Genomic DNA, 18,630 nt, shown 5'->3' with positions numbered 1-18,630 from the left:
ATTCTATCTCTGATGCAAGCTAGCATTTCTACAACATAGAAGTTATCCTTCATGTGGAATCAATTATTGCTGTGCTTCCCATCCAGATAAATTCTCCACCCTCTGCACAATCACATAAGTACTTCAAAATGTGTGGTTTGGTGAACAGAATTAAGAAATACTGGCAATTTTGATTAAATGAAATTTTAATCTTTTGGAGCATTATTTAATGTCTGCAATATATTGATTCTTATTAAGTTTAAATTGGACTTACTGGTAAACCTTGCTGGCCAGGCTTCCCCCTTTCGCCATCCAGGCCTTCCTGACCCTGTAGGAAACAGATATCCATCAATGATAGTGGTGCTAATATCTAGGCCATCTAAAATATTAAGGTAATTTTCAGTGTTTTAAATTTAAGCCTACAAGACACATCCTTAAAAATGCACCTATCCTCTGCTTTGTCTTTGCAATGATTTGGCAGCCGTGCTGATTCCCCATGAACAGAGCAGCATGAGTCACAGCATGGGGAGCATGGGAATATGAGCAGTGTTCTCTCTCTCTCCCACACACTCACGAGAGAGGGGGCAGGTGATGAAGACGACGATATTGAGCACGTTTTGTTACTCTACCTTAAATCCCATGGCACTACCTTAGCAACTGGCACTGAGAGTGTTGAGCAAAATTGGTTTGACCTAGAGAGAGATATGTGCCCTAGGAGATACACCTGGAACTAGCACGATGCAATTTGCCTCTAGGCATAGGGAATCTGATGTGGAGGTCTGGGTGCAGGTGGGAGAGAAGTGATTCTGTTCTGATCAAAGATGAGCCACTCATCTCAAGGATGTTGATGCCCCTCCTCTTGTACAGGTCACCTCTGCCTCAGAAGAAATCACAAAGGTCCAAAAATCAGAATCCCTGCCCCCTGCACCAACTCCTCAGCCATGCATTCATCTGTTCTATCCTTCTAGTGCTACCCTCACTAACACATGACACCGAGAGCACATGGCACATAGCACCTCACAGCATAGGAACCTAACCAACACACAGATTACCAGACTCGAGCTCCTGCATTTTAACGTTTTGCCAAACTCCCTACATTCACTCCGCAGGACCTCATTCATTTTCCTACCTATGTAGGAAATGTCATTTGGCTGCTCACCTTCCCCCTTGAGGATGTTCTGCAACTGTTCCGAGACACGCTGGACCCTGGCACCAGGGAGGCAACAGGCCACTGGAGTCACTGTCTGCCCCCTAACTATTGAATCTCCAATCACTATTGCTTTGACTGACTTTACCCTCCCCCACTGTGCCTCAGAGCCAGACCCAGTGCCACAGACCTGGCTGCAGCTGTTCTACCCTGAATGGTCATCCCCCTCAACAGTATCCACCTGCTGTGCTGGGGAATGGCCACAGGGGATTCCTGAACTCTGTTCCTGCTCCCTATTCTCTGATCCATAATCTGATTTAATTGGATTGGGCACTAACAAAAGCTTTGCATTGAATCTCACTACACGCAACAATAAGAAACAAATACCAATTCAAATTGATTTTGGATTGTGCGGTATTTAAAAAGTAAGAGATGTCGACTATTGTGCTGTCCACGGACAGCTGAAAGCTTCAGTATTCAAGGCACACAACAGCAAATGAATATATATATATACTTACAGGATAGCCAGGATCTCCAGATTCACCTCTGTCTCCCCGATCCCCAACAGGGCCCTGCAACAAATATTCAATTCCATTAGTTAGGCACTTTGTCCTTCTTTACATAGACTGTGAATAAAGCTTCTGGAAATCCCTACCGCAGACTTTTCTATTTAAATTTACTGTCTTTAATATGAACCTTCATGTTTAAGTGTTTCTAATTCTTATTTTGGTTTGATTTTTAGAGCGATAATTCTACATAAATTGCAGATGCTGTTTCTTTTTTTTTTTAATTAAGTGGGAGAGTGTTCCAGAAAAAAGTCAGAAACATCGTATTACCGAGATAATTGTCAAAAATCTGGTGGTGACAAGAGTTAAGTAAATTGTTTAAAGTTTGAGGTTAATGAGAACTTTACTTGAAACTTGTCTGAAAACATCTGCTGGGAGTTGACTCTGCACCAACTTGAGCACTTTGGTAACAATTTAATGACTGGAAACAGAATTGTCTTTGTGGTTCACTGCAGAAGTTGCCGTCATACTGAAGAATATCTTGTGGCTTTGACATAATGCAACTTGTATAAGGTTGCATCAATTAACTGCTTGCAGATGCAGGGCCTGTATCTGCATATGGCTGTCAAGAGTTTGCCTACTATTTCTCTCATCACTATTTTAATGGAGGTAATAACCTATTTAATTTAAAAAAGGTAAAGAGTATAGTGTCAGTGTACATCTAATTTTATGTGTGTCCAGTACATGGACCCTTGCCCTGCATTAGAATGTGTTTTCCTGCATTTGGTCTGCTGTTGGCTGAGAGATATAACCACAAGCTTTGCATTCCTTTTGTGTCCATCCACTAATATTCTGGCAGGAGTGTAGCAGAAGGCTAATATTCTCATGGCATGACGATTGTAACCACTCAGCCAAAAGCCTACCAAATAAGCAGCAGACTACCCTTCACGACTCAGCGCCATTTGCTGAATACATGATACTCTCAAACTCTGGCCTGAAAATTCATGGGCCTTGGTCCAATGGCAGAATCATGCCAGACCAGAACTGCTTTTGCTTCCTGATGTCGGGGTAATTTGCTTCTCTTATGCTAGCCATTGGTTTTTGCCATTTCAAACACTTCCCTTTTCAAAATGAGGAGAATGACAGGTAAATATCTCAACTATAATTTATCGCTGGATGGAGTGCAGTGGGAGACCTGGGATATAGGCAGAATGATCCGGTCTTGCCCTGTCAGTTTTTGGCACCTTCACAGTGCGTTATGTCTATTTATAGTATTTGGCCTCAGGTAGCGAAGGGACTTAGCCCAGAAGCAGGATACAAACATAGAACAGTAGATCACAGGAACAGGCTCCTCAGCCCATAATGTCTATACTGCAACTGATGCCATGGTAAACTTATCTCCTCTACTGGCACATGATCCATATCGCTCCATTCCCTACATATCCATGTGCCTATGTAAAAGCCTTTTAAATGTCACTATCCTATCTGCCTCCACCACTATCCTTGGCAACACATTCCCGGCACCTTCCACTTTGTGAGTAAAAAAAATAACTTGCCCCGCACATTTAAACGTTGCCCTTCTTACCTTAAACCTATGGCCTCTAGTTTTGTTCTGATTGTCTATTCTAACTATGCCTCTCATGATTTTATATGCTGATGTCAGTTCTTCCCTTATCCTCTGATGTTCTGGAGAAAACAATCCAAGTTTGTTCAACCTCTCTTTACAGGTAATACATTCTAATCCAGGCAGCAATCCTGTAAACCTCTGATCAACATGGCAGTAGAGATGTTTAGAGTTGTTACAATATCACCATCACCAATCAACACAAGAGGTAGTGATTTCACACTTAAGCTCAGGGAGGTAAAAACATGCCGACATGCATACAATGGTTAAAAATGGCCACAATCTGTCAAGCAAGTGGCTTCATTATAGCTGTATTATTGTCACGTGTACCGATGTACAGTGAAAATCTTTGTTTTGCATGCTATCCAACCAGTCAGATAATACTATACATAAATATAATCAAGCCAAACCCAAGTAAAATAGGTTGAGCGAAAGGTAGATGATGCAGAGTGTAGGATATTGTTAGAATATTATTAGAACAACTAGAAATTGTGCTAGATTTATAGGTAGAAAAGAGATTTAAAAGAGTAGGGTGATTGTATCGGATGATAGTAAATCCTCCTCTTTGAGCAGAACTCAAAGAGATGCATTACTCCAATGCCATCTTGCAAATAGTGTAGCCTTCTGAGTGGCAAGAGTTAGTCTAAAGGCATTGACAATAATATTTACCCTGTCACCAGGTGGACCAGATGGTCCTTCCACCTTCCCATCATCTCCTTGTTCACCCTGGAGCATAAGAAAAACTCTGTTAATAATACGCTTAGTACACTTTGGGAAACAGAACTTACGGGTTGGGCTAACTGCAGGGACAAGGGAAGTGTAAATGATCTGATTACTGAGGAAATAAAAGAACAAACAAAACAAAACAAAGAGAATAAAATAGAACGTTTTTCCAGCAGCACAGTTGCAGGTACAGGCTCACTGGTGATTCAACCTAAACCCATGAGTCACTAGAGTTGGCAGACTGTAGCTAAATTTCTAGATAACATTATTTAATGCCAGTGTTGTTATTCTCACGATTAATTTAAGAATTATTAGGGTGTAAATATCTACATTAGTAACAGTACCATAAAAGATCTTCATCAATTTCTAGAAAGAAACATTGCTACAAATTACAAAGGAACAGTGTTACAAATTACTCCAACAATCTTACTTGTTGACTACATTTGGACTGCACTCACTTCAGGAAGATGTGAATGTTTGGAGCGGGCACAAATGAGTTCTAGCAGGAATTACAATTATTCGGATAGACTGAGGTTTTTTCTCTTTGAAGCGGAGCAGAGAATAATATGAGGAATTTGATTGAGAACTGTAAAATCATGATGAATGGATATTGAAGGATATCAATATCAATTATGGATCGTGGGTTAAGTCTGGCCCATGGCATCTCTGGTCTTGGCCTGCTAAAGTGCAGCATTCCTTTGCTATGGAGAGGCCAAATGCAAATTGCAGGAATGATATCTCATATTCCACATGGGCAATTACAAGTCAAGTGTTTTTTTCCCCCAATTTCAGGTAACCTACACTGGATGTTCTCCTCTCGCACCCACAGCGGGCTACTAGTTCTCTTTTCTTTTTACTTGCCTTTCCCACCTCTTCCCCAACCCTCCACTTTCCAGACTAACACTGTTATAATAACACTCTGTCTTTCTGTTTTGAAACTAAAATGGATAACGATACATTTATTAACATTAGACTCGATCCACTAGTTCGCCTACCGCCACAACAGGTCAATGTAGGATGTGATCTCACTGGCTCTCCTTTGCTACATTAATGGGACAATGGTGGAGAGGGTCAAAAACTTCAAATTCCTGGGCGTGCATATTTCCGAAGATCTTTCCTGGACCCAGGACCTTGATGCAATTATATAGAAGGCACATCAGCGACTCTACTTCCTGAGAAGATTACGGAGATTCGGCATGTCAAAGAGGATTCTCCTGAACCTCTACTGGTGCACAGTAGAGAGCATACTGACTGGTTGCAACATGGCCTGGTTCGGAAACTTGAACGTCCAGGAGTGGAAAAGACTGCGAAAAGTTGTGACCATTGCCCAGTCCATCACCGGCTTTGACCTCCCCACCATCGAAGGGATCTATCAAAGTCGCTGCCTCAAAAAGGCAGCCAACATCATCAAAGACCCACACCATCCTGGCCACACACCCATTTCACCATTGCCATCGGGAAGAAGGTACAAGAGCCTGAAAACTGTAACGTCCAGGTTCAGGAACAGCTTCTTCCCTACAGCCATCAGGCTATTAAACACGACAACAAATAAGCTCTGAACTGCAACAGACTATTATTATTATTGCACTATATTTGTTATTTATTGAGTATGTGCGCATGTACATACACACACTGAGCTTTTTTTCTTCTCCCGTTATGTACTATATTTACGTATTCTGTTGTGCTGCAGCAAGTAAGAATTTAATTGTCCTATCTGGGACATACGACAACAAAACACTCTTGACTCTTGACATATGCCAAGTGCTGCTCACACTAGGTCACGTTGAAGAGCCAATATTAAGATCAATTGTTTTTCTTTCCAAATTCCAGATTATTAATTGACTAAATCCAGCATTCTTGTTTATTTTGGATTTACAGCAAACTGCTGTACTCTGCCCAGAATGGTTTTGTTTTCTCTCCATTGCCCTCATTAATCTCCTTCCACTCCAAATAAGTCTGTTTGTATCAGTCAACGAATAGTTCCAGTTTACAACAGATGAGCCCGACAGTTTTAGAGATAGCATGGAAACGGGCTCTTTGGCCCATCGAGTCCACACCAACTATCGGTCACCCGTTCACACTGGTTCTATGTTATCCCACTTTCTCATCAACTTTCTGCACACTAGGGGCAATTTACAGAGCTCAATTAACCTACAAACCTGCATGATTTTGGGATGCAGGTGTAAACATGAGCACCTGGAGGAAACGCACGTGGTCACAGGGAGAACGTGCAAACTCCATACAGACTGCACACAGATTGAACCCAGATCTCTGGTGCTGTGAGGCAGCAGCTCTACCAGCTGCACCCCTTTGCTACCTGACTCACGGTGTTGGAGGCAATCACAGCATTTACCCAGTTTATCACTGATGGGGCAGATTTATGTTAGATTTGTTTCTCCTGAGAGAGAATAAGACATTAAATAATAAGGAAATAATTCTTGTGATTTGCCCTCATAGATGATTGAAGTATTAATTAATTACTCAATTATGCATAACATATGATAATCACTATTTAATTTGCATGGAATGTGAGTAACACAGCTCTTTCATGGGCTGAATGGCCTCCTTTAATACTGTATCATTATCAGATTCTATGAACTTTCTTTTAAGAAAGCGTGATGACAAATGAACCTCAGAATTTTACTGAAAAGGCAGTTTTGATCCTGTACTTCAGCATGCCAGACATTACCAAACAGATTTTTTTTCTAATTTTCCAGTGAAATAAGATCTTTCTTATGGGTTTATTTGCAGACAGCAAGTTAATTTCAACTGTCAGGACTTGGCAGTTGTTACCACCTTTAGGATTCCTGGAGAATCCTGGGGTGTTTGTTTTCCTGGCAGTTGAGTCCAACTGAATCAGAGCCAGTTTTTAATCACAGATAATGTAGAGGTGAATCAGCAATGAACCGTAGGACTGTGTGTTTTTAAAGCCTAGTCTGGAGAACTTATTTTTAAACCAATCAAGAAGCCCCAAACATCATAACAATTGGAAAATTGGAGTAATTATGGTTAAAATGGTTTGGGAGTCAGTTATTTTCCATTTCCCAAGACAGCAATCATTCCCTCTGACAAATGTAATAAAAAATCAAAGTACAACTGTTACATTTGGTAATACGCAGCTGGCTGCTCCTGTCCTCCCCATTTTATGGTCGCACTTTACACATTAATTCTACAAAATGAGTGTTATTTGTTTGAAAATCATTGCTTGTTTGTAAATGAGCCGATATGCAGCCAATATGAACAAACATTCAGATAACAGACTTTCTGCTACAAAATGTATCTGTACATGTCTTTTTAAAATAACCTTTATGTGGTGATATCATGCTGAATAAAATAAATGCCTCTCTGAAATGGAGATAGTAATGGAGGCACTGAACTAAAATAAATGCCTCTTAATATTTTCAGACAAATATTTGTCAAACAAATTGGTTGGGCCAGATCATGTTGGTCCGAAACACTTCCTGGGTACATGCCCATCCACCCTCCCTTACTTCCTCCACGAGTGGAGCTCTAAGCAAGCTGATCTTTACACCAAAGAGGCAGTGCAAATAAGTGCAGGTAATATTTGCAGTGCACTCCATTGCGGAGTGTACCACTCTGCTTCTGACTCTGTTAAACTCAAAATCAACAATCCAATCTGAAACTGCATGGTAGGTGTACCGGGAACACTTGCTTGAGAGTATTTATCTTGTCAGTCTGTGTCTGGGCATTTAGGAATGTAGTCTTACTAGTGACCTCCTCCTCAAAATCTATTGTGGATTTATTTTTTAGCTTTGATCCCCAATGGGTAGGAATTATAAATCTGATGTCCAATTGGTCCGTAGCGCTTTCTGGAGTGTTAAATAGATTTACTTGCAGTGACTTTTTTGCTTTCAATTGAAAGCATTTACTTTCAATATGGTTAAGGTCCCCTTATCCTTAAGGTTTTTTTATATATATATGCCAAGTAGGCCCTGGGCCATAGGTAGGGGTTGTGTTGCAGGGGGAGATCTGTGGGGTCAACATTGTGGGAAAGGAGTTCTAAAGCGTGCAGGAGATGTAAAAAAATCAGAGTAACCACTTGGGTCAGGTTCACGTACTCTATTTTAATCTGTTCCAGGCCTCTTTAAATAGTTCTGCTGAAAGTTTGGTTGCTCCCGAAGCACTCGGTGTTGCCAGAACATAGGAATAGGAACAAAAATACGTCCACAGTCTCTTGAGACTCGTCTGCCATTCAGTAAGATCATTGCTGACCTCATCTTGGCTCCACTTACCTGTCTGTTCCCTAGGACCCTTAACTACCCTTTTGACAAAGAATCTGTTTGTTTTGGCCTTGAATATATTTAATAATTCAGATTCTCCAACACTCCGGGATAGAGAATTTCAAAGAGCCACAACTCTTAGGGAAGAAATGCTTCTTCATCATGATTTTAATGGGCAACCTCTTGTTTTGAGGACCTATGAAAGGAAACATCCTCTTAGCATTTATCCTTTTACGCCCCCTCAGAATCTTATATGTTTCAATATATGGGTGCTCTAATGAGTACAGGGTGGCCTTTCCTTATCAGATCAGGTCTTCATCCCAGCAATCAAATCAGTGATCAAGAAGGAACTGCAGATGCTGGAAGATCTAAGGTACACAAAAATGCTGGAGAAACTCAGCGGGTGCAGCAGCATCTATGGAGCGAAGGAAATAGGCGACGTTTTGGGCCAAAACCCTTCTTCAGACAGTGAACCTTCTCTGAACTGCCTCCAATGCAATTACATTAAAAATATACCAGAATTGTACATAGTATTTCACATTCTGTTTCATCAATTCCTGCATGGTTGTAGCAAGATCTTTACTTTTATATTTCATCTCTTTTGCAAAAAGGTCAACATTCCTAATTAGATTACTGTATGTGCATGCTAACCATCTTTATATACTGTGTCTACAAGGACATTTAGATTTATTTATTCTGTGGCATTCTGCAGTCTCCTCTATTTCTCCATTATTCCGACTGAAGCAGACAACCTCACATATCCCCAATATTGCACTCTGTTGGCTGATTTTATTTCAAATCAATAGTCTTGCAGATCTTCTTTGTCCTCCTCATACTTTGCATTCCCAACTTGGACTCATTGCCCTGAGACATCTCTCTGAAGGAACATTATTGGGGTGTAACATTAGCACCCTTCATTCAACTCTATTGTGCCATATGCACAAAGCTATTTACACCTGGAAGTGGGTACATAAATGATGTAGCACCAAGAAAAAAGCAATGTTATAAAACAAACTTCCTTAACCGTACTCATAGAACATACAACACAGGAACACACTCTTCAACCCACAATGCCCGTGCCAAACGTGATGCTAAACTAAACTAAACTACACTTCCTGCATGTGATATATCCCCCCCCCCCCCCCCCCCCGTTCCTGCACAACCAGAGTTTACTGACAAGGGGGGAAGAAATGGGCAGAGATCACACTCATTGCATCAGTCTTGGGCCTTGGTGACAGAGAGGATTGGGTGAGGTGGTTCCTATGAGCATTGCATGAGGTGGTACCGATCGTCAGCTGAGTAGAGTGTGTGTTTTGCCCCTCTGGGCTAACTACTGCCTCATCTCCCTCCCTCTGGAAAATAATCTTAAAGCAATAGTGCAAAATCATGGCAAAAATTAGTTCTTTAGTAAAACCCTGGAATCAGACCAATCCTTGGCTTTGACCCTGAAAGTAGTTTTAGACCTGGTGTACTTACTGTCTGAGAGTGTTAAAGCAGCACTGGCTCAAAGCACGGAATGGAAAGAAGAGGGCTTGTTTGACATCACAGTGACCTATAAATTGCAGCTGTGAACAGAGACTGGAGTTGAAGCTTGGCCCTGGGGAGATAGTGATTTTGGTCGGGGGAGGGGGATGGTGGTGAGGGGAATCTGTTTTTTTCTATCAAGTTATTATTGTCTTTGGTAGCAGTCTACTCTCAAACTGTCTGTCCCAAACCTTCAGCTACAAGGCATGTATTGCTTTGGGAGATCTGAAGAAGGGTGAGGAAGGTAAATGTTTTCTTTGGAATAAGGGTTAACGTTCAATTTTCAATATCCCAGTTCAGTGGATTTAAGAATATTAAATAATCATTTTATATATTATATGTTTCCAAGTCAGGATTTCAATATCCGTCCATATGGAGTGTGTATTTTCTTCCTGTGAGCATGCAGGTTTCCCCTGGATGCTCTAGTTTCCTCCCACATTCCAAGGACATGCTGGTTGGTCGGTTAATTAGCCACTGTAAAGTTCCCTCAGTGTATTTGTGAATTGTAGAATTAGATTGGGTGGGGGGGGGGGGGTGAATTAAAGTGTGGTGAGAATAAAATGGGATCAATGTATGATTAGAGTGAATGGATGCTTGCTGGTCAGCATGGACTTGATGGGCTGAAGGACATGTTTCAAAGCTATATGTCTACAATTCTACGAAGTATAGAAGCTATTCCTTTGTAGCTACAATGTGAAATATAGATAAGACTTATAAAAGCTGAATTTATTTATATTCCACAATATATGGCACTTTATTACAAATCTCAGCCTGTGCCAATACTGTACTGTACCACAACAGAGCTTTTCATAAATACAGTACCGCTGGCACAGAACCAAACTTCCAGCTTTTCCCTCTACAGACAACTGAACATTTACATAAATGGAGTTCAAATCAAAATAAACAAAACATTTCCCCTCAAAAAGATCAAAAGAAACTGCTAAGCACTGGAGATTTAAAAATTTAAAAGCCTCTATAAAGTATAAATCAACGAGCTACCATATATTGCACATGAAGGGTTGTTTTATCTTTCATTCGACTCAGACTGCACAAACAATTCCAGATGAGTGTAACTGCGGACTGACCAGTCAATGCATACAAAATCTGATGTTGGCTGCTTGAGCAGAATAGTTTGTTTAATCGTTGTATTGAGTACATCGGAAGTAGGTACAATTCAGAGCCCCAGGCACGTGTCAATGAGCAAACTGATAGGTATAGATCATTTAACACCATTGATTTAAATAAACTGAATTGACTCGAGAAGCAGCTGCAGATTGTAGAGCTGGATGTGCTCTGAGTTCTCTGATTAGCTTATTCTTCCCTTGCTGCCAAAACAAAGTTTAACTCTATTAAGCTCTCATTTCAGACTAACAAAAAAACAACTTTAAAAATGAATCTAATTTACCTTTTCACCTTTGGGACCAGGTGGTCCTTTCGGGCCAGGCGGTCCTTTATGTCCCTATAAAAAGACAAAAATGAATGTTAAATAATCTACATCCAAATTACAATGAACACAAAAAAAGCAAATGTATTGCCCATTAAATACACACTTTACTATTAAACGCATTATAACAGTCACGTTACTAGCATGGAGAATAAGGCTGGAGAGGTAGCAAATGACTTTATCACAGATAATTTGTTTTATACCTATCGGTGACCCATTAACGTTATTATTTATTGAACTAAAGATACATTTCTATAATAAATGTGACAGATGTCATGGCATAATAGCAGTAGATTATCAGTTTATCCATCACAATTTGTCTTAATGACACACAATATATCTTGAATAGTCACATGCAAATATTATAAATGTATGGATGGTGAAATTGAGCAAAACACAACGTGCTGGAGTAACCTGGTGGGTCAGGTAGCATCTATGAAGGTGCTGGACAACCGATGTTTCTGTCAGTTTCTGATAGCAAAATAGATCTGGATATAAATTAGGCATCTGAACTAATCCTGATCCAATGTCTGTTGGGAGGGAATAGTTTTTGGGAGGAGAGTAGAATTTAACAGTACTCACTATCTGCAAAAGCAAAAATGTACTTTAATTCACCCAGGAACATTGATAATATGTGACCAGGGCACTCTGCCTAAATCACAGGTGACTGTCCACAAAGATCAATTATCTCTATGGCATGGACTTTTTCCTTTCCATAAATTAAAAATAATTTCACTCTGGCATCAATCTCTGAGATCCAGCATCAGTGTGTCATCAAGTCAGCTGAGGAGAAAGTTACAATGAAGAATTCTTACAGATAGGGCTCTTATAGACAGGAAACTAGGAAATGAAAGCTCTAATTATTAAAGGGCATGTTTGTGTAAAGTGAAAATAAAATTTGGAACATACTGGAGATTAAGATAGAAGCTGAACACTGAATTATAACATTAATTGTTGAATGTCATCAGGACTTTATGGGGTGGTGTGCCAATGTAACTCAGTTTATGGAACATACATTTGATATGCCAACGTCATAATTTTGCAGATACTAGAAGTATGAATTAAACCTGAAAATGCTGGAAACACTGAGCAGGTCAAGTAGTATCAGTGCAGAGAAACTAAATTAACATTTCAAGTTGATAATCTTTCATCAGAACTGGGGAATGTAAGTGTTAAGGTGCAATCAGAATGGAAAAGTGGAGAAATGTCCCATTTTATAAAAATATTTAATTACTTGTTCTGTACTTAATAGTTTTAAATTGTTTCTAAAGATATTCAAAAATATTAAAAACACTAGACAGATTCAATAGCTGCAAAGTGGAGCAGCACTTGCTAGGTTTTCGAAGGAATACTTCCGAAGGAATCTCAAGGCTTGTTCAGGCAGCCCACCTCACTTCCCTACATGTTTAGAAGGCAAGCAAAATTGGCTCTCTGGAATTGCTAACGAAGAATAAGGGATACAGAGTGTGAGTACTGTTCCATATTCTGTTGTCTGGAACACACTGTCAGAGGTGGTGAGGGTGGGAGGTGTAAGATACGATTGTAGCGATTAAGAGGCTTTTAGACAGACACCTGGACATGCAGGGAATGGGGGGATATGATCACATGCAGGCAGAGGAGATTAGTTTAATTTGGCATTGTGTTTGGCATGAGCATTGTGGGTTGAAGGGTCTTTTCCTGTGTTGTATGGTCCACGTGCCATGAGTACGGGTAACAGCCCAGGTCAGGAAATTCTAGCTATGTAGTTATGGATTTAAACGCTTGATAATTCTAAGGTTTCAGTTACCGTCTTACCATATACCACCAGAGTACCACTACTGTCAAGGCAATTTGTAATTATAGAGTTAGTTTAGTTGAGATCATATGATGAGTTTATGGAAACAGAGGATATTGAAGCCCAGCCTCAATGCATTATGTTTCAGAAGGAAGTTTCTAAACTTGTTCCAGAATTTGCCACACGAGAGATTAATTACCGTAATAAAATCTAAGAAATTGGTGTTGAAGATTAATAATGTTAGTATCAAAAAAATGTAAACTGGAAGACTCTTAAAGGGGCTGTCCCACTTGGGCGACCTAATTGGCGAGTTTAGAAGAGTTTAGGAGAGTTTGAAAAAAAGTCATGTTGAAGACCTCCTTCGACTATGTTGAAGACTAGCTTCGACTAACTTCGGGAATATTGGACACCGAATAGTGGAGAGTGAAGACGACCTCCTTCAATCTCCTTCGACCTTCTTTCCAGCTACCTTCGACTATGCATTTCGTTGTCCCTGTACTGTACACTGATAATGACAATTAAAGTTGAATCTGAATCTGAATGATGAAGACTACCTACGACTACTACCCTCGATTACCGACGAATAACATGCCGACCTACTACGAGTAAACCTACGAGTAAAAAAGCATCACTTTTTTCCATGGCGGCCTTTTTTTATTTGCGGGCATTTTTCAACATGTTGAAAAATACGCCGCAACCTAGCTGAGGCCTCGAGTGCACGGGGACTACTCTTGAACATGAGGAGAGTTACAAAGACCTCCTACGACCTCGTATCGACCATGCTGCGAGTATGAGTCGAGGGCAAACTCGCCAGAACTCTCGGATTAGGTCACCCATTGGGACAGCCCCTTTAGGATCACTTAGATTATTTGAGGATTTAAACTAAACCTTGAATTTAAACCAAACAGACTGCAGATGCAGGAATTTCTGAGCACAAAACCAAGTGCTGAAGGACTCTGAAGAGTCCAGAACCAAAATGTTGCCTGGCCATTTCCTTTCACAGATGCTGCCTGATGTCCTTGTACGTCAGTCACTGAAAATAAGCATGCAGGTACAACAGGCAGTGAAGAAAGCTAATGGCATGTTGGCCTTCATAATGAGAGAAGTTGAGTATAGGAGTAAAGAGGTCCTTCTGCAGTTGTACAGGGCTCTGGTGAGACCACACCTGGAGTATTGTGTGCAGTTTTGGTCTCCTAATTTGAGGAAGGATATTCTTGCTATTGATGGAGTACAGCGTAGGTTCATGAGGTTAATTCCCGGGATGGCGGAACCATCATATGATGAAAGAATGGAACGATTGGGCGTGTATTCACTGGAATTTAGAAGGATGAAAGGTGATCTTATCAAAACATATAACATTATTAAGGGATTGGACACGCTAGATGCAGGAAACATGTTCCCGATGTTGGGGGAGTCCAGAACCAGGGGCCACAGTTTAAGAATAAGGGATAGGCCATTTAGAACTGAGATGAGAATAAACCTTTTCACACAGTGAGTTGTGAACTTGTGGAATTCTCTGCCTCAGAAGGCAGTGGAGGCCAATTCATTGGATGTTTTCAAGAGAGAGTTAGATACAGCTCTTAGGGCTAAAGGAATCGAGAGATATGGGGAGAAATCAAGAAAACCGGGTACTGATTGTGGATGATGAGCCATGATCACATTGAATGGCGGTGTTGGCTTCCAGGGCCGAATGGCCTTCTCCTGTACCTATTGTTTATGTAGCCATGATCCACTGCATTCCTCCACCACTTTGTGTTTTTGCTTTTGGACCATGAATTTATTTCACTGTATTTTCTTTCGTAGCTTATTTGCATCAGTTTGTCTTTGGCATGGTATACTACTTTTTCTACACACTGCCTGGTGTGCTGAAAGTTTGAGCAGTTTCTGTTTTTATTTCCAACATTTCTAAAACTTTGTATTTTGATCATAAAAAAGACACAAAGTGCTGGAGTAACTCAGTGGGTCAGACAGCATCTCTGGAGAACATGGATAGGTGACGTTTCGGGTCAGAACTCTTCTTGAGACTTTTTTGATCATGACTACTTTATGGCTTAACATTAAAAAAGCTCATCTTCCTATGTTTGGCTGTCAGTAAATGTATTCCTGCTACTTAACAGTGAATGTAGTAATACGCTGATATTATTCCTTAGACTATGTATAACATTCATATCTAGCACAGTAAAAATAATATATGAACATAATGCCAAATGGAAGGGAGCATCTGTTGAAATACAAAGGTTACATGCCTGCCATTTCAATACATTTCTTTGCCAAGGGGAGAGGGAATGCTTATCCACCCCACATGTAAAGATCTAGAATTATGATGGGATCTTGTTTCTAACTATAGACAAAAGTGTTTCAGTAACTCAGAGAGACAGGCAGCATCTCTGGAGTGACCTTTCGGGTCGAGACCTTCAGACTGAGAGTCAGGGGAGAGGGAATCTAGACATATGGAGGGGTAAGGTGTGAAAACAACATATCAAAGCAGACGATGATAAGGAAATGTAGAATGGTTCATTGTTAGCTGAGGAGAGGTGACAAGGATGCATACAATCAGTAAAATTAATCCGAAGGACAGTGAAACTAGTCGGAGAACTGGGGTGGGGGAGGGACGAGAGAGAGGGAAAGCAAGGGTTACTTGAAGTTAGAGAAATCAATATCCGTACTGCTGGGTTGTAAGCTGCCCAAGACCTGCTTGCAAGAAACATATTATAGCATAGAATACTTTGGAATCAAGAATAATTGACACATAGATTGTTACTTTTTAAAAGCAAGGGTAGTTAAATATTTAAAGCTGTGGAATTAGTCCTGGATTGCTTCAGTGAATAATTGATGTAGGAACAATAGGCCATATGCATATCTTAACTACAAAAAAACTTAACAACACCTATACCTTGCAATATAAGCAGTTTCTTTTGTCCAGTTACTTAGTGACATGAAACACGTAGATTTAATAAAATTTTTAGCATAGTGAGGATAAAACATTGTTTGTGGGCACAGAAGTGTGGTGACTATAACACAAAAACAAAGTGCCTATTGATGCTGGAAAATGAAAAATAAGAACATAAAACACTAACTAATTAGCCCCAGGAGGTTAGCAACAGTAAAACAGTGGATGCATTTTCACCTGGGAAGGAAGTCCAATTCTGTCCAATCCAGCCAAGTAGATTTTACACACCGTTTGCAAAATGAATAATAGTCAATCCAATTTTGCCCAATCTTTTAATTCTGAGATTGAGAGAGCTAATGCGAGAATAGGAATATGCATCATTTTATTCCTTGATCCTTTCTGATTAGCATGTGTAAAATAATGACCATTCATGAAAGGTAGACAAAAATGCTGGAAAAACTCAGAGGGTGAGGCAGCCTCTATGGAGAGAAGGAATAGGCAACGTTTCGGGTCGAGACCTTTCTTCAGACTGATGTCGGGGGGGGGGGAGAGAGAGAAAAAGAAAGGAAGAGGCGGAGACAGTAGGCTTGTGGGAGAGCTGGGAAGGGGAGGGGAAGGAAGGAGAAAGCAAGGACTACCTGAAATTGGAGAAGTCAATGTTCATACCGCTGGGGTGTAAACTACCCAAGCGAAATATGAGGTGCTGTTCCTCCAATTTGCGCTGGGCCGATGTAGAGAAGTGAGACCAAGCGCAGGCTTGGCGATCGATTCGCCCAAGACCTCTGCTCAGTTTGCAATAACCAACCTGATCTCCCGGTGGCTCAGCACTTCAACTCCCCCTCCCATTCCGAATCCGACCTTTCTGTCCTGGGCCTCTGCCATTGCCAGAGTTTACACCTCAGCGGTATGAACATTGACTTCTCCAATTTCAGGCAGTCCTTGCTTTCTCCCACCTTCCCCTCCCCTTTCCAGCTCTCCCACAAGCCTACTGTCTCCGCCTCTTCCTTTCTTTTTACGGCCACCCCCCCCCACCCGACATCAGTCTGAAGAAGAGTCTCGACCCGAAACTTCGCATATTCCTTCTCTCCATAGATGCTGCCTTACCTGCTGAGTTTCAGCATTTTTGTCTACCTTCGAATTTTCCAACATCTGCGGTTCTTTCTTAACCATTCAGGGAAGGATATGTTACTTCCAAATTGGCCTATTCTTTGGTCTGGCATGGTTAATTCTTAACAATGTCTACAGCAGAACAGCAAACCATGTAATGTACAAAACATCCAGTTGATAGCATTGGTATTGGCCACACTAGCTATTCACAGATTACCACGATAAAAAAATAGCACATGGTGTTTTAATGAAGGGTCTTTGACAAGGAACATTTGCTCTGCTTTTCATTCCTCAGAGGCACAACAGACTGCAGATGCTGGAATATGGAGCAAAAAAAACAAACTGTTGGAGGAACTTAACAGGTCAGGTAGCAACTGTGGAGAGAAAGGAATGGTTGATGTTTAGGATCAAGACCATGCATCAGGACTTGACCAATTCCTCTCCCGCCATAGATGGTGCCTGACCCACTGAGTTTCTCCAGCAGTTTGTTTTTATTCTCTCTGAGGATGCTGCCCATCTTGTTCAGTTTTTCCAGCGTTAAATGTTTTTATTTTTTAATATGATGCTCCTGCAAAAAATATTCAAATCTGTTAAAATAGTTTAAGAATGTTCTATTTCACATTTGGACCTGTGCAGTTATCCATTATAAAGAAGTAAAAATTACTAATGTCCGTGCATTGAAATGTCCTTACCTCATAGCCTGGTAACCCAGGTTCACCCTGAACTCCCATTCGACCAGGAGCACCCTATCAAAGAGGGAAGAAAAAATCTTGACTGAAAATTGAATCAGGAAGCAAGAAGTTATCGTTATGTTTGTTAATTTCTAATTATTTGATTTATACATTCATTGGAAAATCAGTTAAATATATAACTTTGCCCTAATGCAATGCCTATTAGGACCCAATTTTTAGAATGTCTAAAGTCAGTATTTTAATTCGTAACAATGTACAACTCTGAAAAGTTAAATGTAATTATTTTGTGTTCCAGCCATGTTTATTCATGGTGCGTGCTGACACCTTTTGTCCACTAAATAAAGCACTGTCTAGGCTTAAAATAGAATTTCAGTAAACAAAAATCAGGCTGAGAATGAAAATAAATCTCACATTACACATCTATGTATTTTATCGAACACTGCAAAACTGAACTAGGTCTTCAATTAAAAGCAATATCAATGTTTAAACAATATATAAACAATATATAAACACTTAATGTCGAAAAACGAGCAGCCTCCGTCAATACTATTAATAGATAACTTTACATTCTTGTAGGCTTTTTGGTGATGGATTAATTCAGTAAAAGATACTATATTTATGAAGCTGAATACCAAAGATCCTCGTGTTCCTCGAGATCCCTTGGGCCCCTGGGTTCCTATAGGTCCTTGGTCTCCTGGGGGTCCAGTTTCTCCCAGATATCCCAAGTGTCCTTTGCTACCCTGCAACATGATGCATGAATGGGTTAGCAGGTACATCAGCACTGGCTAGTTAAGTCTGATTTCAAACCATTTTATATAAGTAATTCTAAATATGAAATAGTGGCATAGTGCAAGAAACAATTAGATTCTAAATCAAAAAAGAAAAATTCTACCTAATATCTTCAGAAGGAAAAGGCAGACCTGAGTATTTATTATTTGCAAATTCTGAGGATGGAAAATGAAGAGAGGCATTGGAAAGG

At 40.4% G+C, this 18,630-nt stretch overlaps 1 protein-coding gene across 2 annotated transcripts in view; it reads right to left on the bottom strand.

Moving 5' to 3' along the window:
* col27a1b (collagen, type XXVII, alpha 1b) overlaps window positions 1-18,630 on the bottom strand; it is a 313,539-nt gene that overhangs the window by 32,042 nt on the left and 262,867 nt on the right. For both annotated transcript variants that reach the window (XM_055660163.1, XM_055660164.1), the window contains exons 39-44: window positions 18,284-18,391; window positions 17,652-17,705; window positions 11,150-11,203; window positions 3,926-3,982; window positions 1,645-1,698; window positions 254-307 (exon numbers count right to left, since the gene is read on the bottom strand). In XM_055660163.1, the coding sequence (XP_055516138.1) occupies window positions 254-307; window positions 1,645-1,698; window positions 3,926-3,982; window positions 11,150-11,203; window positions 17,652-17,705; window positions 18,284-18,391 (381 nt within the window). The remainder of the gene's footprint in view (window positions 1-253; window positions 308-1,644; window positions 1,699-3,925; window positions 3,983-11,149; window positions 11,204-17,651; window positions 17,706-18,283; window positions 18,392-18,630) is intronic.

The sequence above is a fragment of the Leucoraja erinacea genome, chromosome 31, assembly GCF_028641065.1.
Source record: "Leucoraja erinacea ecotype New England chromosome 31, Leri_hhj_1, whole genome shotgun sequence".
Lineage (NCBI taxonomy): Eukaryota > Metazoa > Chordata > Chondrichthyes > Rajiformes > Rajidae > Leucoraja > Leucoraja erinaceus.
This window is presented reverse-complemented; position numbering and strand designations above follow the sequence as displayed.